We start from the raw sequence: 21,252 nt of genomic DNA, 5'->3' as shown, positions 1-21,252 counted from the left end.
TACTGACTTCAATTCTTCAGTCCGTCTCTACTGGCATGTGTTTACTTTTGTTCCCTTCGGATTAGGGTTACAACCCTTACCTTCAAGTCTACAATAAATTAGGTCCATATCGCCAGCCAGAAGACTCCCTAGTGCCCTGAGGTGGAGATTTACAGACTCAGGGCCCTGGAATCCTGTCTCTCACACTTAATGGCTGGATGACACTTGTCAGGATTCTCTCTGGTCTGGGTCACGTAATCCCTGTTACAAGAGAAAATACCTCAGGGCCTCCCAGACTAGAAACATCAGGTTTCCACTTTTGAGCTGCCTTGGAGAGAATGCAGAAGTACAAGAAGATCAGACTTTCTTAAGACATCTTGGTTGTTTAGTGGGAATTCTGTTTCTGAGACCTGATACTTAGGTCAGTGGGGGAGTGCAGACCTGGGCTTGATCCCCAGCGCCGAAAATAAATGGATTCTTTAGCATTTTTGTGAAATCATCCTTAAGTGACATTGCAGTTCTGCCGATATGGGATTTCCGTGGGGGTTCTGCCTCTGATCCCCAATTTCCTGGTCATGTTATCACTTAATGATGAGGCTGTGTGCTTATCTGTCATGTAAAACAAGTTACGGACAATGGCCTGCACAATATGGTACCAGCACAGCCAAAGAAAGTAGAAATCTTGTTGATAACATTTTCCCTTTGCATAGAGTCTCTCTGCCTTCTAGCCTGGTTGAGCAGCTGGTACTATGGAGTCACAGCTAGGAGGGGACGCCTCACATGTCTACCCTTCTTCTGACAGCACACTTGGAATCCAGCAGCTCTGTGGTGTTGTTGACCTTGACCGCTGCTGTCTCTCAGACTCAGGTCTTTATTTCAGTGTCTCCTCAGGCAACACTGTGTCATGTGGTAGAGGCATACTGTGGTCTGTAACATTCAACAACACTGTGACAAATGCTATCTAAAGAGTCTATTATTGGAGCTGGAGAGATGGCTCAGCAGTTAAGAGCACTGACTGCTCTTCCAGAGGTCCTGAGTCAAATCCCAGCAACCACATGGTGGCTCACAACCATCTGTAATGGGATCTGATGCCCTCTCTTGGTGTGTCTGAAAACAGCTAGTGTGCTCATATATAATAAATAGATAAATCTTTTTTAAAAAAATTAAATAAAGAGTCTATTATCAGACTGGTTTCGCCCCAGTCCCATGTCTCATTGGCAACATCTTTACTCTCTGGCCTTGGTCAAAAAAAAAATGAATGCCCTTGAAAGATTATAAACCAGGGAAAATGGTGGGAAGAGATCGTAGGAGAGGGAGAAGGGAACACAGAGACCTTGGATCTACCATGAGAATAAACATTAGATACTGATGTGAAGACATAGCAAGACAATAGAGTGTGCTTATTGGAGTGAATGTTTTAAAAGTGGTAAATTAATGGTTAAGAGGGCATTCCACATTAACTGAGTTATCCAGATGAAGACCCAAGAGGGCTGCATTTGTCCTACACTTTGCGCACTACCCTGGTTGACCAGAAGGTTAGCTCTACATAGTCCAAGCAGAAAGTAAGATGTGGGCTTTCTCCATAGATGTGGGCTGTGAATGTCATTAGCTCCACTTCCAATCTCGAGAACTCGGTGTTCCCAGCAAAAAGAAGTAGGTGACTGGCTTTTCTCCAGCTCTTACAGCCAAGGTACAGACTATTGAGAGAATCAGTTGGGTGAAGGCAGCAGACGTTTCCACATTCTAGAACGACCATCCAGGCCAGCCCCTCGCCAGGATGAAGTTTTCCAGATTTGTGAGCATCCTCGTGCTATTTGGCCTGCTTACAAAGGTCCAGGGACCTAGTCTAACTGACTTTCTGTTTCCCAGTAAGTATGATTTTTCTGGTGTTGTCTGGATGAAAGGGAGGTTTACTGGAAGGAAGAGACGAGGAACAACTCCTCAGGTGTGGGTCACCTTTCTGCAGCTTCTCCCTGGATGTAGCTTGGGAGAGGAGAGAGACACTTATAAGGTCTCTTTGTGTTACAATGTCCTCTGTGTTAACACAGGGACATGGGTCTGGGGAAACACCTTCAAAGTCCCTTTGAAGAGGTGTCTTCCTTGGGGAGGTGGAGAAGGGTTATGGTTCCAGCATTAATGGGAAAAGCCTTCACCTCTCGAAAGCAGCAGACAGACTCCTTTGTTGGGAGGCTCTGGGGCCAGAGTTGGTGGGTTATACAGGGTTGGTAGCCAGATGATCTTGAGCAAAACACTTAAATTCCGTGCAGCCTCTCTGAAACCTGATTTCTTTGTTTTAAACGAATTTAGGCCCTATAGCTTTGTGGTGAAGAAACGGGACAGAGTAAATCTTCCCTCGTGGCAACTGCTCTGCAGACATTAGCTAACGTTTGTTTGCGTTCCCTATCTCATGTAATCCTCGTAAGAGCTCTACGAGAGTGAGTCCTATCCACACCCCGATTTTATTCCTTTAAATTTTTGAAATTTTAAACATTAAAGTATAATTTCCCCTTTCTTTCCCTCCCTCCAATTCCTTTCATGTACCTGCTCCCACTGTCTCAAAATTATGAATTTTTCTTTAATTGTTGTTATATGTATATCTGTGTGTGTGTGTGTGTGTGTGTGTGTGCGCGCGCGCGCGCCTAAATAAATAAATACAATTTGCTGTGTCTGTTTATTATTTTCTGCGTGTATTTGATTTCAGGGCTGACCATCTGGTATTGGATAAGTAATTAAATTAGGGGGCTCTTCCCTATTCTCCTGCTCTCAGCATCCCTTAGTCCTCTTTGTCCATAAACTTCCCTCTTTGAAAGTAGTGGACATAGAATTTAAAGAATTTGCCCACGATTACATGGCTACCAGCATTCAACCCACTAAAGAATTTTCTAAGATAATATTTTTATTAATCCGTTGAAAATTCCATACAATGTATTTAGGATTGTGTTTCTCCTCCCCCAACACATATATCCCAGTAGTTAGAATTCCAAAACCAGGCTGCAGGTGGGGGGAGGAATCACTGTGCTATGTCGCCCTCTAGAGGAAAACAGGGACACAGCAAAACTGAATTGCTAGAGCAGAGGAAACCAGTGGCTGTAGGGGGAGGGTCTGCTCCCAAGGAAGCATTCCCTGCAGGCATCTAGAGACAGTTCGGGTTGTTAGGAGATGGGTGGAGTGCTCGGATGTCTAGTACATGACGCCAAAGTGACTGCTAAAGGTTCCACAAAGCACAGGGCAGTTCCCATGGCCAACAGGTGACTGTCTAGCCTCCATGTCACCAGTGTTGAAAAGTTCTGCTCCAGCAACTTGGGGGGAGACCAGGGATGGAGAGAAGAGGGTGGAGGGGGCAGGATGTTGAAGAGGTTAGAGGTGGGTAGTGTTGGAAACAGGAGCAAAGAAAAGGGTCCCTTCAGGGTGAGCAAACTTGAACATAAGCTTCCCCGACTCCCCAAACTGAAGGCCCTGAGGCTGAAAGACTGTTTCTTCCCTAGGGAGATGCCCCAGATTCAGAGAGGAGTGTGAACACAGAGAGAGGGACCTTTGTACCAGGGACAGGGACTGCCAGAAGAGAGAGAAGTGCTGTATCTTCAGCTGCGGAAAGAAATGTCTAAACCCCCAACAAGGTAATACGAAGGGCTTCGGAACACCACACGCCTCTACCACGGCTCCTCTTCTGCTCTACTGAGGGGCGGACTCTGGGTAAGACTGCTGCATTTGGGGTCCTGCGGTTTAGATCTGTGACCGCTCCTGATGAGGTTGTGGCAGTGCAGGTAATTATGAGCCTCAGTTTCCCCGAATAAATGTTGGGCGCATGGGTGGGATTGAGTCAGACTGTTTCTTGACTGTTTTTCATTGTCACGATTTTCTGAGTCCCCCGAGTGGCCATTGTAGAGATCTGCTTGCATTATCGGTGACAAGCAAGGTGATTTATCTCTCCAAGCTTCTGATGGCTAAGCCTCTCTGCCTGTAGGAGCTCAACTCTGTACTAGGAAACCTGCCCTAACATTCCAAACCAGAGCTGCAATCACAACTATATTCCTGCTCTTCTGAGTTCCCAAGAGGCTGTCTGAGACTCTCCATTCATTTAGAAATATCTGCTGAGCGTTTCTGATACCCACTTTTTTTTTAAAGTTCATTTTGCTCTAATAAAATATATGAGACGGGTTAATTATGAAGAAAAAAAGGTTTCTATAGATGAGTTTTGAGCCTGGGACTAAGCGTGATGAACAGACGCCAGCGTGGACCACACAGGAGATGATGGGCAGATGGGAGGAAGAGGTCACATGATCAGCAGAAGCCAAGAGGGGCTGGGGTCCTACAATCCTGGCGGAGGATATGTTCCAGGTGATCTAGGGATCTCCCAACAGATCTCACCTCTTGAAGGCATGACAGCCTTGTGGACCAAGATTCCAAATCCTGAGCCTTGAGGGGGACACGCTTTAAGTAGAGACAAACCACAGTGCCTATAACATCACCTGACGTGGTCTCTGTGGTCAGGGCCACTGAGAAAGGCCTCTCGGCAACTAAACTTAGAGCTGAGTTCAGGATCAAAGGGAGTAAAAGGGAGATAGAAAGGCTCACCCGGCAAGGGAATGACTCAAAAAGACCTCAGCGGGGATTTCAGGAAGACACAGAGTGAGCATGGACGCTAGTCATCGGAAAAGGCCCTTGATGGGTTAGGACCAAACAGTGCTGGTCTGCTGGGCTAGAATGAGGACTCTCATCTTAATGCTAAGAACCATGGGCTCAAAGGCAAAGAGAAATCATGGTGTTTGCTATTTAGTGAGATGGTGACGTGACCAACATGTGTGATCCTCCGGAGCGTGACGATGATTGGGGGGACTGGATTTATGTTGGAGGACTTCCGGGAGAAGGGAGGTGGGAGAAAGCATGGGACGTGACAGTGCAGCAGAGTGATAAGCAGGTGACGTGCCAGGGGTCTGATACCAGACTTCCAAAGTCTGAGTATCTGGTCCAGTCTTTAGCATCTTTTAAAAATCTTAACTGGATTAATAATTTTTTCCTATGTGTCTCTACTTCTTCCCGTGATCCTAAAGGCCCTTGGAGCACCTCTTAGTCTACCTTTAACACCCCATGAAGCTCTGTCCTTTGCTAGGCATCAGAACCCCAAAATGAAACCAGACACAACCCCTGCAGGCTGGAGATTCACAATCCCAGGGACAAGGCTGGGGGCATTTATTTTTTAAAGAAATACTAAATGAACGCATACGCTTCATAAGCAAGGTGGGGAGATGCAGGCCCGACTCAGACCCGCGTGGGATACGGAACACAGTTAAAAGAGACGTCACAGAGGAACTGATTTTTTTTAAAGATGTATTTATTTATTTATTATATATGAGTACACTGTAGCTGTCTTCAGACACACCAGAAGAGGGCATCAGACCTCATTACAGATGGTTGTGAGCTACTGTGTGGGATTTGAACTCAGGACTTCTGGAAGAGCAGTCGGTGCTCTTAACCACTGAGCCATCTGTCCAGCCCCAGAGGAACTGATTTTTGAGAAAGCTTTTGAAGGAAGAATAAACATCCTGCTAGCACTCGATGGTGCGTGTGGATGCGCAGAGGTCTGGAGGTGCCGGGGAGCCTGCTGTGCTGAACTGAAAATCGCTACAGTGTGGGGCTTAAAGAGATCTCATGGCAAAAGAGGCCAGGGCCAGGCATAGGAGCCAGACAGGGAAGGAGCTTGTGATGACGCCGAGGTCTTATGTATGGAACGACACAACTGCCTCATTTTCAGATCCATTAGGTCCTCCTCCCTGGTGGATCAATGACTGATTTGGTGGGAGGTGCTAGGGATGAAGGCAGAAGGAAGAACTGGAGGCTGCCTCAATAACCTGGGTGTGAAACTCAGGCTCCAAGAGCCTGGTGGAGAGATGAGTGTGAGGAGGGGGAAGCCACTGACACTGTGGAGACTGACGGTCATGGAGCTTGGCTAGCTGGAGACTGTGTGGGTTTGTGAGTGTCACTCCAATAGAGGGACAGCAATGTGTTGTCTGACAGCTTTGTAGGCTAAAAGGATGAGGTTAGGGTGCCAGTGAGGCCCAGTGTGTGTGGGGGGAGGGGCAGGGAGGGAGGGAAGGAGAGGGAGGTTAGAGGACAACTCTGAAGACTCCAGTTCTCTTCTTCCACCTTTACGTGGTCTCTGGGAATTGAACTCAGGTCATCGGGGTTACACAGTGTCTTTATCTGTTGAGCCATCTCTCTGGCTCATGAGTGAGAACTTTATTATACAGCTCTGTATTAATACTGGGTAGATTGCTGGCAATCTTTGGCATTCCTTGGCTTGTAGATACATTGTTCTGATCTCTGCCTTCAAGTCCACACGGCATCTTCCCTGTGTGGGTATCTCAGGGAGATAGATACACATTTACTCCTTTGTCAGAGCATCAGCCGTATTGGATTAGAGGCTCCCACATGCAACCACCTTAACTGACTGCATTTACAGACTGAAGATACAGCTCAATAACAGAGTGCTTGCCTAGCAGGCCTGAGGCCCCCAGTCCATTCTTAGTACCCTAAAACCTAAAAGCGAGTGTCCCCTGTGTGTTAGATACTCAAGAGAAACAACATGCATACTAAAGGTTTCTTATGGCCTGCGGTTTTAAGAAGCCTCTGTATCCCACCATGAAAACAGCATGGCGGAGTTCATGGTGTCAGACATGTGATGGGAACTCCTAAAACCGCTTCAGTCCAGGAACCAGAGTTATGCTATAACCTTAAAGAGTCCTCTCCCATTGACATCCTTCCTCCAGCCAGGCTCCGCCTCCTTTTTTTTTTTTTTTTCTCGGAGCTGGGGACCCGGAGCTGGGGACCGAACCCAGGGCCTTGCGCTAGCTAGGTAAGCACTCTACCGCTGAGCTAAATCCCCAACCCCAGGCTCCGCCTCCTAACAGGTCCCACAGCCTCCAAAAATGTCACCCCCAGCTGGTGACAAGTCTTCGGAATGTAAGCCTGTGAGGGGACATTTCATGTTCAGACCATAACCATCCACAAGGATGCCTACCTCCAGGGACGCGGATATCCTCCGTAGCATCTTCCACAAGTACACGAAATGTTTCAGGTGTTGAACCACTGGAGCGGGAGGGGGAGAAAGAGTTCGCTCCAAGGGGAAGGAGAAGGGGAAGGTGGCTCTCATTATTTTGTTTCGGGTTGTGCACTCTTGAGCTCTCAACTCTGGGGTTCCTCCGCAGATATTTGCAGCCTACCAAAAGACTCTGGCTACTGCATGGCTTACTTCCCTCGTTGGTGGTATAATAAGAAAAACGGCACGTGCCAACTCTTCATCTATGGTGGTTGCCAGGGAAACAATAACAACTTCCAGTCCCAAAGTATATGCCAGAATGCCTGTGAAAAAAAAAGTGAGTCTTGGATCCACGCCTCCCGCCCCCATCCCGCAACGCCCCACCCCGCACACGCTTCACTCCTCACACGCCCCACCCTGCACACGCCCCGCCCCCGCCCCACCTCCCCCGTACCCCCTACACCTCACTCCGCATATGCCTCCTCCCCGCCCCCCCCCCCGCACACGCTGTCCCCTCTCACGCCTCCCCCACCCCACCCTGCACACGCCCCACCCCACCCTGCACACTCCCCACCCCGCACACACCTCCTCCTGCCTCCACCTCCGCACACGCTCCACCCTGCACATGCCTCGCCCCCGCACAATCGTCCCCCAACCCGTACATGCCTCCCCCACCCCCGCACACGCCCCACCCCCCACATGACCCTTCATCCCTGTCAACCGCATCTAACATCTTTACCAAAGCTGTCTGGGCAAGCACTGTTCGGGGGAAGCATTGGTGTGGGTTGGCCTGTCCCAAGGCAGCTGTGTCTTTCTCAGACCTGACAGGACTCCATTTGATCAGGAGGGGAGACAGGACCTCCTAGAAAGTGAAGCTGGAAGATATGGGGGCGGGTAACAAACAAGGACGGATTTAGGAGGGATGAAGGGGGATGTAGAAGGGTCCCCGAGACCATCTGCAAACCGGTCAAAGAGTGTCCAGCCCTACATGCACACTCCTACCAAGGAACCACCCCAAGCATAACAACTCCTTCCTTACTTTGGCCTCCAGGCCAATTCTATCCATTTCTCTTTGAGCGAGCGAACTGACTTTGTTCGACTGTTCTTTGGAGTGAGCATATACAGTGGCAAGTTCCACTACGTTTTTATGCCGAGACAGCTGCACTTTGCTCACAATTAACTCTTTCTGCTCCCGTCGGCAAACCCCACTTTGAATCCCCATCCACGGTAAGATGTGGAAATATAACTTCAGGTTCCAGAAATAAGCCGGGCCCAAGATGTGTGGCTATCTCTTATCTCTCTGTTCACAACAGGCAATTCCACCTGAACGGGGGACCCGCTGGGAAAATCATCAGGATTTGGCTTCTGCTCCAAGCTCTATGGACCTGCTGGATGCTCCAGGCTGGCGTCTGAGCACTCCAAGGCCTTGGGTCTTCCCAGTTACTGGATTCTAGGATGCCTCCCCGCCCACTCGGCCAGTTCCTATTCCTAACTCCTACCCTTAGCTACCCTGCTCAGCTCCTCCGTCAAAAGCTCCCAGTTTGTTTCCATGTAGCTCTCAGCTTGGTTCAGTAAAGTATTTGACTTCGCCCTGTGTCTGTGAGACTTGAGTAGTTTGCACGTCCTCAGTCCTGGGAGAGTGGAGCCCCTGGTGACGTCAATCAAGGACGTGGGTACGGAACATCCTTGAAACCTAGAAGCCCAGGGAAATTTTTTCTCCTCCGTCTGAGGCCTGTGAGCAATGTCATGGTTATATGTCCCAGAGACTGACTCTGGGAGGAAGGAAGGGGGTTCAAGTGGCTTACTCCAGAAATCCCCCAGGTAAGTGATTTGCTGGTAAGGGTAGGGGTGGTGGGTAAAGTGTAGAAGGACTGTTGCTGCCACAGCTCAGCGAACTTGACTTCCACCCAGTTTCACTTGCAACAGCAAGAATGTGTTTCATGACCCCCTTTTTTTAAAAAAAAAAATCTTTTTTCTTTTTAATTGCAGTGGTTTCTGAGTTAGTTACTGCTGGGGAATTTTAACATATACCAATAAAACACGCCTCTGAATTTTCTTAATCTATTTCCAGTGACAGGAAAGCATTTCCTATCTCCCTCCCAACCCCCGTCCTGGATGCCTGAGATATTAAATCTACCTCAAATGGCCCAGAATGTTTCGCATTCAAGCTGGGTAGGTTCCGAGGGACCAATAAACAGAGAGTGAAACTCTAGCATGTGGCAGGATGCTATTCAGCCACTAAAACCTCGGGCCACGCGGTGCTCTGCTGTGGATGGACATACACCAGCAGCTGGGAAGATGGCTAAGGGAATAAAGGGCTTGCCACACAGGCGTGCATGAGGACCTGAGTTCAAATCCCCAGAACCTATGTAAGGTCGGGCAGGGTAGCTCACACCTGTAATTATGATGCTCCTACCTTGAAAAGAACCAGAAGAATCCCCAGAAGCTTGTGCCCCTGCTAGCCTGGGGGTACAGCAGAGTTGGTGTGCGAATGGAGGTGGGCCAAAGAGACCCTGCCTCAAACAAGGTAGAAGAGGAGATCCCATATCAGGGATTCAGAGATGGTCCTCTGACTTCCACATGTGGGCCATGGAAACCTCAACACGCACAACACACACACACACACACACACACACACACACACACACACACACACACACACACACTGTACTGTATAATTCCATTTGCATGAAATAGAATGTTGGGTGTGTTGGTTAAGGCCTGCAATCACACTCAGGAAGCAGAGGATTACTGGTTAAAGGCCTGCCTGGGCAAGTTAGTGAAACCCCATGTCAATTCTTAAAAAAAAAAAGTGGGGGTGGGGTGGGGCTAGAGATGTAGCTCAGAGGTAGAGCATGTAAGTGAGGCCCAGGACTGAACTCAACACCAGTAAAGAGAAAAAGACATCACATCAGGAAAATCTACAAGCTAGGAAACAGTCTCAGGGGTTGGAGTGTGTGGAGGCCAGAGAGTTCCTGCTCCTGAGACAGGGTTTGCAGCTGGAAAGAAAAACACTTCCAAACCAGTAGAAAGGACACACAGTCTGGGTTGGTTTGTTGTTTTTTGTTTTGTTGAAACAGGGCATCTCCGTGTAACAAAGCCCTGTCCTAGATTCACTTCGTAGACCAGGCTAGCCTTAAAATACCAGAGATCTGTGTGCCTCTGCCTCCTGAGTGATGATGTGTGCCACCACAACTGGCAATGATGCACAAGCTTAGGAATGCACCAAGAAAAGAAGACCTGAAAATGACCAATGTTATCCTGGTGGAATTCTAGTACTGTGTGTCAAAGTGGACACCATGGGACTGTCTCTTGCAATGGCAGATGAAATCCTGGGTGAATCAAGTGTATACACGTGGCTGCAGCCAGCAGTCCTTGCCTCAGTTTACCCTTGCATGGCTCACATTGTGTCCACACTGCACTCGCTCCCTCACTAACGCTTCAGGATTTAAGCTGAGGGAATATTCCAGAGCAATCAGAGAGACACTTTCAGTCCCTCCTGCAGCTCACTGAGCCATGGCTTCTCATGGCCCCTGCTAACCTGCACTTGGAACAGAGGCTCTGGGCTTCCCTCTCTCTCCTGCCTTAGAGGTGCCATCTCCTGGCCTGATGCTCACTGGGAATCGTGGGTTCATGCCCACCTAACAGTCTCTACCCTCGGGGGTGACTTAGATGAAGTCTGGGCCAAAGACAAGAGAGGGAACATCCACAGGGAGTTGAAGGAGAAAGAGACCGAGACAGAGACATTGAAAAGGAGAAAGGGGAGGCACAGGTTCAAATCCACAGATAATTAGCCCACAGATAATTAGAGTTGAGAAGAATCAGTGGCCGGGACGGTGTGTACACAGCTCAATCGGTCCATTTGTTGCCCAGCGTGTGTGAAGCCCTGATTCCACTCGCAGCCCCACGTACACTAGGTGAGGCGATGCAGACCTGTGATCCGGGTACAGTGCAGGTGGGTGTGGATGCAAGTCTGAGACCAGCCTGGGAGAGAGGAGACCCTGTCTCAAGAAAAAAACGAGGGGAGATGAGGAGAAGGGGTGAGGATGGAAGGAAGGAAAGGTGCACCAAAAGGAGGAAGGAGAGAGGAGGGTTGAAGAACAGAAACAGAGAAGCAAGATGAGAATTTGGCATGAAACTCCAAAGAGGGGACTAGAGGACAGCCGGTGGGGATCTTGGTTGTCAACTGGACACAACTGGGAAGAGGTAACCTCAGTTCAAGAGTTGCCTCCCGATTGGCCTGCGGATATGCCTATGGGGAATTTTCTGGGTTGCTAACTGATGGTGGGAGTCCTAGCCTACAGTGAGCAGTGGCACCACGACGAAGCTGGGGGTCCTGGGTTGTATAAGGAAAGTAACTGAGCAAGCCAGAGGAAGGAAGCAGTAAGAAGCATTCTTCCAAGGTCTCTCTGCCTTAGACCCCACGTCCACGTCCTACCTTGCCTTCCTTCCCTGATGGGCTGGAACTGTAAATTGAAAGAAACCCTTTCCTCCCCAAGTTGCTTTTAGTTACTGTTTAGTCTCAGCAGCAGAAAAGAAACCTAGAAAATTTCTGATCTCTAATTTGCCCCTGGGAAAAGGAAGGTTCTGGAATTCATACAGCTTTGCTATGAGATTCTAGAAGACCCCAAGCAATTCTGCCCCTCTCCCTAGTAAGCCACAGCCCAAGAACCATCGCTTGCAGAGGCTCAGACCAGCATGGCAGATCCCTTTCCCCCACAGTTTGCACCATGGGTACAGCTCGTCCACTGATGGCCTCTGGGGAGGGAACGTAGCTGGCTCAAGTCCAGAGCTGCTTCCTGGACTGTTGGGACACAGAGCAGAGGCCAGAGCCGCAGACCAGCCCCTCCTGGTTCAATGCCTGCCAACAGGTTACAGCTTCCCAAAATGAGACACTGGGGGCTTCTGCCATTCCTGGTCCCCCTCATCTTCCTGTGGAGCATCCAGAAACCTCAGCTGACAGAGGGGTTATTTTTCAGTAAGTACTGGGTCCAGGTCTTAGCATGGAGAGAGGAAACGTGATGGGGTTAGAGAACAAACGCACACTGCAGGTGACAGTGTCTCCCTCACCTTGCCCGGGAGCCTGGGTGGGGTGATGTTTGGAGTCAGGGTTTCTCCATATCCTGGAAAGATGGCCTGGCTGAACACAGGTCCTCGGTCTGCGGTGGTTGGCTCCCCTGTTATAAAGAATTCTTCATGGAGGTGCTGGGACTAGTGCACATTAAATGGGCCTTGAGGATTAAACAGCCAAAGGGATTTCCACTGAAGGACCAGCGATTCCTAGCACCACCCCATCCGCTCCAAAACCTGCCCACTGCAGCTCCCCAAAGCTTTCCTGTGTCACAGAGACCTACCTTCCCTGTGTGCTAAAGATCAGGAGTCCCTCAGGGTGATGGAGCATGGAGATTCTGAGCACTAGAAGGCAGCAGCAGAAAGTGGGTGCTTAGGAGGTCACGTGACAGGTGCAAATTCTGGGTCCACTCTTCAGGAGTTGTGTGACTCTGCATGAGTCCATGGAGCCTCCCCATGCTCTGGGGCCTCTGTTCTGTGCGGGCAACACTGACCAGGCCCACTCATAATTGTGTACTGAGGAGTGAGGAGAGCGGCCAAAAGCCCCGGAAGCACCTTCTCAGTATGAATCACTGTGCCCCGGAAGCACTTCCTCAGTATGAATCGCTGTGCCCCGGAAGCACTTTCTCAGTATGACTCACTGTTTCCTGGAAGTACTTCCTCAGCATGAATCACTGACCAAGGCCTTTCAGATTTTGTCACATTAGCCTACAAGACAACAATGTAGGCAAACACTGAGAGCTACAAGGACCAACCAAGGACAAAACGAAACGCTCAGAACGATCCGAAAGGGGCGGGTCCCTCCGGAGAATCTTACAGGTTGTGGAGAGAGGGATAGAGAAGTTACTAGAAATTAGATGCCAGAGTCATTACGGTTGGAGATGTGGCCAGTGTTGTGAAACCCTGAACTGCTGAGGATTGCCTTCTCCTAGTGACAGGTGAGGGACAAACAGGCTTTCTGAACTCTGCAGCGGTGCCCTGGGACTGGGAAGGAAGAACAGTATCCCCTTCAACACCTCACAGGACCACATCTCCTCCTCTTCCTCCTTTTCCTCCTCCCCCTATAGGATCATGTCCGAGAGTAAGAGTGAAGTGTGAGGTTGAAGAAAGAAATGAGTGTACGAGGCACCGACAGTGTCCGGACAAGAAGAGATGCTGCTTCTTCAGCTGTGGGAAGAAGTGCATGGACCTCCGGGAAGGTACCTCTCTGGTCCTGTGACAGCTCCACCCGCCCTCCTGCTCTCACATTGTCCCGCTCCTCTCCTGAGCGACAAATCTAGTGTTTCTCAAGTATGTTCCTGGCATTGTCTACTTGATGCAAATCTTGTAGGTGCTGAACAGAGACTCGTTTTATCTGTGCTGTAAGGGTTTTCCTCTCGTTCAGCAAACGGTGGGACTGGTGGTGTTTCCTCTCTGAACCTCATTTTCCCATCTTAACATGGATGGAGGTGCTGGGTCATTTGATCCATTGAGCTGATCTGTGGTGCTGCTCTGAGATGCCAAGAAGCTATGAAAGACTCATCAAACACGATTAGTGTGTCTGGCTGTAGGATACCCTGAGGCGGGTGGGGATGTAACATGGGGCAGGTGTGGGTGTAGCATGGGGCAGGTGTGGGTGTAGCATGGGGCAGGTGTGGGTGTAACATGGGGCAGGTGTGGGTGTATCACGGGGCAGGTGTGTGTGTAACATGGGGCAGGTGTGGGTGTAACATGGGGCAGGTATAGGTGTAGCATGGGGCAGGTGTGGGTGTAGCATGGGGCAGGTGTGGGTGTAGCATGGGGCAGGTGTGGGTGTAACATGGGGCAGGTGTGGGTGTAGCATGGGGCAGGTGTGTGGTGTCTCCTGGTTTGTTTGTCCAGGCCTCTGTCCTCTCTGATAACCTCTGGCCTCCTGTACTTTGTTCTCTCTGTCACATCCTTGAGTCCTACAAAAGACCATCAAAATTATCCACCCAATTTTACCAGTCAACAAGTATTTGGGGTGCTCATATCGCCCTGAAAGGCGCCGCCCACTCACTGTGGGCAGGAAAGCTTCTCCTGGGAGAGGCACACAGGCCTTGGGAACTGAGGGTGGTTTGCACGCAGATACCAAAGCAGTAGCTTGACAGACACCCACAAGTGCTCATGGGAAGGCCCTGGGATATGGGGCCATGATCAGGCCTGGAAATGCTGCCAAGTGGAGTAGGTGAGGCTGGATGGAGGAGGGAGCTGGGAGGGCCTTGATGCTCCCCGTGATCCAACCCCTGGCTCTGGTCTGCTTGGGTTCTGGTTGTTGAATGAGGGAATCACTGGGAGACGAGGCTGATCTCAACTTTGACATTCTCCTGCCTCAGCCTCCTGCTATCTGGTATTCTAAGTGCGTACTAGCACACCTACTGGGTCACCTACATTTAACTCCCTCGCCAGCTATGTGACATCAGGAGAGCCACCTCACCTCTCCAGGCCTCGTGTCCCAACAAGCAAGGTGGCAAGTTGTGTTACCATCCTGCAGATGAGAAAACTGAGACCAAAGAGATTCCAGTGACTGGTCACAGTTCTCACTGAAGTGGGAGCACAGCTCTGAGCTAGACAAAAAGAGCAATGGACAGAAGGGGGCGGGGTTGTCCCCTCGGGACACAGGCTTCCAAGTATCTGTCTCCTATGATTTCCCCACAGACATATGCAGTCTGCCACAGGATGCTGGCCCCTGCCTGGCCTACCTCCCACGCTGGTGGTATAATGAAGATACTGGCCTCTGTACCCAATTCATCTATGGTGGTTGCCAAGGGAACCCCAACAACTTCCAATCTGAAGGTATCTGCACAGTTGTCTGCAAAAAGAAACGTAAGTGCTAAAGATCCCCCAGCAGCCATGTTCACCAATTCCAAACAGAGATTTGAGCATTGGTCCTTTCCAAGACCTGGGCAGTCCTGGGAGTGGGAACGGAAGGACCTGAGGTGGAGAGAATAGCAGGGAAGCAGTCGGCAGAGAGGACCTGGAAGTCTGAGGTGAGTCATGAGAGTGTGAAGTTAACAGGAGTAGGGGGCGCCCAGCCCAGCCCAATCCAGAGGAGGACATGAGGCCTGTTGTGGTCACCTCACTGAAACAACAGGTATGAAGTGGCAATCAGAAGACATGGTTGCATTGAGCCCAGCACTCACACTTTTTCTGGTTTCCCTGTTTGCCAGAGGATGTGGAAAGGAACCCATCCCCCTTCCACTGGCTGAACGATCTGTTTCCTAGGGTGACTGGAGCCGAGCGTGTCCATCCTTGTCCTTGTGTCTTGCAGAAATGTCTTCCTGGATATGACAAGGATGAGCTGGAAGAAACTCCAGGTCTTGGCTCCTAATCTGAGGCTTTCTTCCCGTGAGCCCAGCACATGCTCTGGATTGGCTGCCAGCGGCCAAGTCTTAGCCACTGAGACTTTGGCTGTTCCCAAACCAGAACCCCAGAATCTGCTTATTCCCTTCCCACAAACCCAGCTGCTCCTCAGACATCATGATCTTCGACCTTTGACCCCCTCTCCGTCTGGGACCCTATCACCTCAACTTTCAGGGTTCAAATTTATTCCTGTGTAGACTCTACTTCCTCCTAGTAAAGGATCCTGTGAGTCCTGATGTCTCAGAGTCTGAATATCTCATCTGCTGTCTGCAGGTGTTCATATCAGCTCACAGTTCTCTATGTACACAACTGTCCATTGTCCTGTGTATTTCAAGGATAACGCTCGGCTCCAGTCACCCTAGGAAACAGATCGTTCAGCCAGTGGAAGGGGGATGGGATCCTTTCCACATCCTCTGGCAAACAGGGAAACCAGAAAAAGTGTGAGTGCTGGGCTCAATGCAACCGTGTCTTCTGATTGCCACTTCATACCTGTATGCAGATGTTCACATATGTTCATATCCCTCTGTATGCATATTTGCATGTTATATAGAGGCAAGCTATAAGGATTACACATACACACAGAGTCAGAAATAGTATATTCATTAAAGTTTACGGTTAAAAATTAAATATCTAAAAGTCTGTCGTTATTCACATACTAATAAAGTTACACACAAAATGGAAATCTAGAAAACAATCATATTTCCATAAGTAACAGAAAAAAAAAAACGAAGTTCTTCAAATTATCCAAAAGGTAAAATATGTATGTACCAAAAGTCATGAAGTATTGATTAAGGAAATTCATAAAACAAAAACCATCTAGATGAAAAATATCCTAGGTTCATAAATAAAAAGAATTCGGGGTTGGGGACTTAGCTCACCGGTAGAGCACTTGCCTAGCAAGCGCAAGGCCCTGGGTTCGGTCCCCAGCTCCCAAAAAAAGAAAAAAAAAAAAAAGAATTCATGGCCAAAGTGTCCACACTACTTTCAACCACCTCTACATTCCACACCATAAAAACACTTTAACTGAAAAAAGGAAAAGCTTCCTAAAACTCACACAGATCCATTAAAGACTCCGAATCTCCAAAGCCACATCTAGAAAAAAAAGAAGGAATGTGTCAGAATCACATCTCTTGACTTTAACTTGTATTCCAAAGCATAGTCAGCAAAAATAGCATCGTTTTTAGCATTGTTAACGTGAATCAGATACTGACTAAAGGACTAAGACAGAGAGCGGACCGCTATAACCACGCCCTCTCCGACTGCTAAAACCACGCCCTCTCTGGCCGTGAGAACACGCCCTCTCGGACAGCTGATTCATGACCGAGTGCCAAAGGACACACAAAAGAGAGAAGTTCCACTCTTCAGTAGTTTGTACAAAGAAAATCAATAAATATCTAGGAGTAAAAAAAAGGCTGGTCTCCTATCTCACAAGGTGTACAAAGGACACCTTGAAAGGATTAACATCCTAGGAATGAGCTAAACGGATTCCTGGAAAGAGAGCTTGGTGATGATCCAAGACCACTGCAGGGTCAGGGTATATAACTAACCTAAACGTCCATCGACAGACAAACTAGGCAGTGGCGGTGGATGGTTGGGGTGTTCCTCAGCCTTGACAAAGAAGGAAGAAACACTTGCTGAAACGAGTCAGACACGGAAAGACAAATTTTGCACACTTTCACTCCGAGTAGAATCTGGAGCAGAACTGACACAAGTGCAACAGAGCAGAAAAATTTCCAGAGGGACGCTGGTGAACAGTTGCAAAGTTTTATTACACATAAATTCTGGAGCTCTAATATACAATAGTATAACTATCGTTTATCCTTGAAATTTGTTTTTATCCTTGAAATTTGCTAAGAGGATAAATCTCACGGGTCCTCGCCAAAAGCAAAGAGTGCAAAGTGAAGGGCGTGTCGACTACTCAGGAGGTGACAGTACGGGTACATTGCAAATGCATCTTGCATTTGTGCCGTTTTCATGTAAACAGTGTTTTAATACACCTGTTTAAACAACAAAAACATTTACAGCTAAAGCCCAAATAGTTTCCAAGGAAAGGATGTTTGGTGCGAGTGTTAGAAAATGGGGCATGCTTTTAAAATAACGGACACAGGGCTAGCCGGATGGCTGGAAGCCAAGCATTTGCCACAGAATGAATGACGAGTGCAGTTCGATCCACAGGACCCATAAGGTGCCGGGTGTGGCAGCACACATCTGTATTGCAAGCACCCCTGTGGTGAGATGGGAGGGGACACAGGAGGATCACTCAGAAGCTTATGGGTCAGCTGGGCTAAAGAACACGACACAGCAGAAATGGTGAGACCTTTGCTTCAGCGAGGTAGAAGAGAGAACTAATTCAGAATGCTGCCCTTTGATCCACAAATGCACTGTGGCAGACATGAATAAACAAACTCCCTCCCTCCCTCTCCCTCTCCTTCTCCCCCTCCCCCTCCCCTCTCTCCCCTCTCTTTCCTTTCTCAAACACACAGTCTCTCTCACACATACACTCATATAAACACACTCACATGCACTCACACCCATGTATACACTCATTCATGCACACACACTCTCACACACTATTCATACACACATACACACTTATACGAACACACTCTCACACATACATTTACATACAGACACAGTTACCCTCACACACTCACATCCATGCACACACTCATTCACGCACACACGATCTCACACTCTTCCAGAGAATCCGAGTTCAATTCCCAGCACCCATATAGTGAGTTATAACATCTGTAACTCTGTTCCGTAGATCAACGCCTTCTTCTGGCCTTCTTGGACACTGCATATATATGGTGCACAGACATACAAGAAAAACACTCACATCTTGTTTTTAAAAAGATAGTCTTTGATGTCTGACCTATTACAGAAGAAATTGGAGGAACTATTCAATCACTGACGAGGATGGGAGGAGAAGGCTGGGTCATGGTGATGCAGGGTGTGTGGTGGCCACAGCCCGGGAAACATTACTGGCTGTGTAGCCCTGGTGTGTCGTCTGTGTTTGTTTCTTTGTTCTCAGCAGTGCGTGGTTGACTCTCCCAGGAAGCCTATCTCAGCTCTGTGTGTCCTTACAATCCAGAAGCTATGATGGGTTGGTATTGTGTTGAGAGGGCACATGCATGAGATTCAGAAGCCCCAAATTTAAACCTCATCCTTGCCCCCTAGCAACACCCAGGTCAGCACGGTATACACCCTAGCTGGGACAGAAGAGTGTGGAGGGATCTCCTTCTCAGGGCCTGTTTCCCATTCATAATAGGAAGGCGATTGGCTAGTGATGTCAATAGTATTTCTACTTCAGAGAAAACAAGGCATTGGAGGAATGCTGCCAGATCCGATAAACACCTACCACTCAGAATCTTTACACCCTTTAGCCTCGGTCAGGTTTGCCATACATGAGTGACTGGAACAAACTGCTCCTGCCCCTGCAGCAAGGGGAGCCTTAGAAGTGCCTGATGTGTGCTGGGTGCTGATAACATCTGCTCACGAGCTCTGCTCAGGAATGAACTTGGAGCTTTCAGGGCAGTGCACAGAGAACCTCAGGACCTCAGTGGAACTGAATGGCCTTCATCTCTTCATTATTCCCTCGTTAGATCCCAGTAGACACCCTAGGTGGACAGTCCTTGGTTCCAAGGTGCAGGACCACTTACCTTTCTCTCCTGATGTTCCCCTCGGATCTACCTCCACAATCAGAAATGCATGGGGGAGCTGGGTAATTTGGAAACAGAGCATCTGGGCTAACTTCACCACTCTTCCTTTGCTTCTGCGTGTGTATAAATGCAAACTTCTAATAAAGAATGGCCTTGTCCAAAACCACACAGCAGCATGTCATAGCAAAACGAGCTAAAACCCCGGACTGAAGAGTGGTCAGGTATTGCCAAATCCTGAACCCTTGGAAATGCAGGTGACTTTAGAACTATCTGTTGTTTTGCTTTTAATATTCAGTATGAAAGTCTCTTTCCTGGAGTTGAAGAATTCTCTACTTGAGGAGTCTTGCTTAGAGTCAAAAACCACCATTTGTGTTAGGTCTGAAAAAGCCAGACTTTTAGTCTATGTTTGTCAGGATCCAGTAAAGAACACAGAAACAACAGGGCTGGAGAGATAAAAGATAGCTCAGTTCGAATCCCTAGAATCCACATAAAGTAGAAAATATTAATACATACCTGGAATCATAGTACTCCTTGGGAGAGATGGGAAGTGGAAATGGGAGAATTCCTGGAAATTTGTAGGCCAGCTAGATTGAAACCCTGTCCCAAACAAGGTCGGAGGTCAGGACCAAAACCCAAGGTTATTCTCTCACTTCTACATGTGTGCCATGGACTGTATGCAAGAATACTTAACTTAAGAACACTCAAGTATGTGTGACACACACATACCATACACACATAGAAAATAAGCAAAGAACACAGACATGCAAAAGGTATTTTAAACACGGTGTTTATAGTTGCATGAGTGTTGGAGGGTGGGAGGAAGAAGGGGAAGTTGAGCTTTTCTTACTTCTAGGTTTGGAAGCATGGGGGTCATTAAATACTACTGGAGCTGACTCTCATGGAGGAATAGACTGTGGGACATGTATACCTGGACTCTGTCTTCTAAAATGTGTCCTGTCTGGACTCAGACCTCTGGGAATACTAGTGATTTTTGGATTACTAGGTGGAAAGGTATGCTTACTTAGAGATGGTATCTAAGAAAAAACACAGGGAACCAGGTTTGAAAGATGCCAGAAAGAGCTTGTGTAGGGACATTTAACATACAGAGTCCCATTCCCAAAACCACAGAGAAGGTGGGCTTCTTGATGAAAGAAAGTAGCTAAGTACTCAGCACATTCACTCTCCCAGCCTCCCTTGCAGCTAGAAAGAAATAAGTACTCAGTACATTCACTCTCCCCACCTCCCTTGCAGCTAGAAGGAAATAAGGTGATCAGTCACACTCTCCAATCTCAAATAGTGTTATATTTTGAAATTTTTCATAAGAATCTCACTACCTAGCGCAAACTGTTCTAAAATCCTCTGTGTAGCCTAGGCTGGCCTCAAACTCTTTGACACCACCCCCCCAACTCAATCACTGAGTGCTGTGGTTATTGATACATGCCACCACACCCTACTCTGACATGCTCTCAGTAAGTTTTATCAAATGCAGAGCAGATCCCCTTTAATTCACAACACTTATTCTTTGACTGATCCCTGACTTTTTATATTATTTTTTTGCTCTGAAGACCCACCCTTCATATCTGCTTTTCCTGTTAAATGCTAACTAGCTTAGGGTTCATTGTACACAATTCACTGTTTTTTTTCCAAATGCACAATATCTCTTCCTTTTGCCTCTGATTTCTTCTTTTTTTTTTTTATAAATTTATTTATTTATTATGTATACATCATACAGCTTTCTGCCTGCGTGTATTCCTGCAGGCCAGAAGAGGGCACCAGACCTGATTATAAGTGGTTGTGAGCCACCATGTGGTTGCTGGGAATTGAACTCAGGACCTCTGGAAGAGCAGACAGCGCTCTTAACCGCTGAGCCATCTCTCCAGCCCTGATTTCTTCTTTATTATCTACATGAGTGTGTTACTTTATCAGGTAAAATGAACACACAATCAGTGTTGTGATACAAGGGTATGAAGACGTCAGAAGTGTGCTACCCTCAGATCTACTTGATTCATGTCTAGGGAGAGTCACCTACTTCTCTCAACCTCCTAATCAAAATGAATGCATTCTTTAATCTAGGATGGGTGTGGTAGCCCAAACCCTTAATCTCAGCCCTCAGGAGGCAGAGACAGGTGCATCTCAGATCAAGTT

At 48.2% G+C, this 21,252-nt stretch overlaps 2 protein-coding genes and 1 long non-coding RNA gene across 10 annotated transcripts; 2 read left to right on the top strand and 1 right to left on the bottom strand.

Annotated features, from left to right (window-relative positions):
- The first annotated feature begins 1,697 nt into the window (after positions 1-1,697).
- Positions 1,698-8,609, top strand: Eppin (epididymal peptidase inhibitor). The gene is made up of 4 exons (NM_001109457.1): positions 1,698-1,847; positions 3,465-3,596; positions 7,185-7,352; positions 8,329-8,609. Exons 1-4 carry the CDS (start codon positions 1,757-1,759, stop codon positions 8,340-8,342), a joined length of 405 nt encoding a protein of 134 aa, NP_001102927.1. The 5' UTR covers positions 1,698-1,756; the 3' UTR covers positions 8,343-8,609.
- On the bottom strand, positions 5,294-19,704 carry LOC147995801 (uncharacterized). 8 transcript variants are annotated; one of them, XR_015684798.1, is made up of 8 exons: positions 19,621-19,704; positions 16,993-17,053; positions 16,500-16,537; positions 12,370-12,793; positions 12,086-12,192; positions 7,755-7,890; positions 6,998-7,338; positions 5,294-6,340 (listed from the first exon to the last, which is right to left on the bottom strand). It is a non-coding gene; the product is annotated as an uncharacterized LOC147995801 (long non-coding RNA). The 8 variants fall into 8 exon arrangements; XR_015684799.1 differs by lacking the exon at positions 16,993-17,053; XR_015684802.1 differs by lacking the exon at positions 19,621-19,704 and having other exon boundaries at positions 12,086-12,246; positions 16,993-17,079.
- On the top strand, positions 11,873-15,681 carry Wfdc6a (WAP four-disulfide core domain 6A). Its single transcript, NM_001246283.2, is given in 4 exon segments — positions 11,873-11,993; positions 13,153-13,284; positions 14,741-14,908; positions 15,354-15,681. Coding segments are annotated over 4 exon segments (441 nt in total). The 3' UTR covers positions 15,374-15,681.
- Positions 19,705-21,252: the final 1,548 nt, after the last annotated feature.

Source organism: Rattus norvegicus, chromosome 3 (assembly GCF_021556685.1).
Source record: "Rattus norvegicus strain SHRSP/BbbUtx chromosome 3, alternate assembly SHRSP_T2T, whole genome shotgun sequence".
Lineage (NCBI taxonomy): Eukaryota > Metazoa > Chordata > Mammalia > Rodentia > Muridae > Rattus > Rattus norvegicus.
This window is presented reverse-complemented; position numbering and strand designations above follow the sequence as displayed.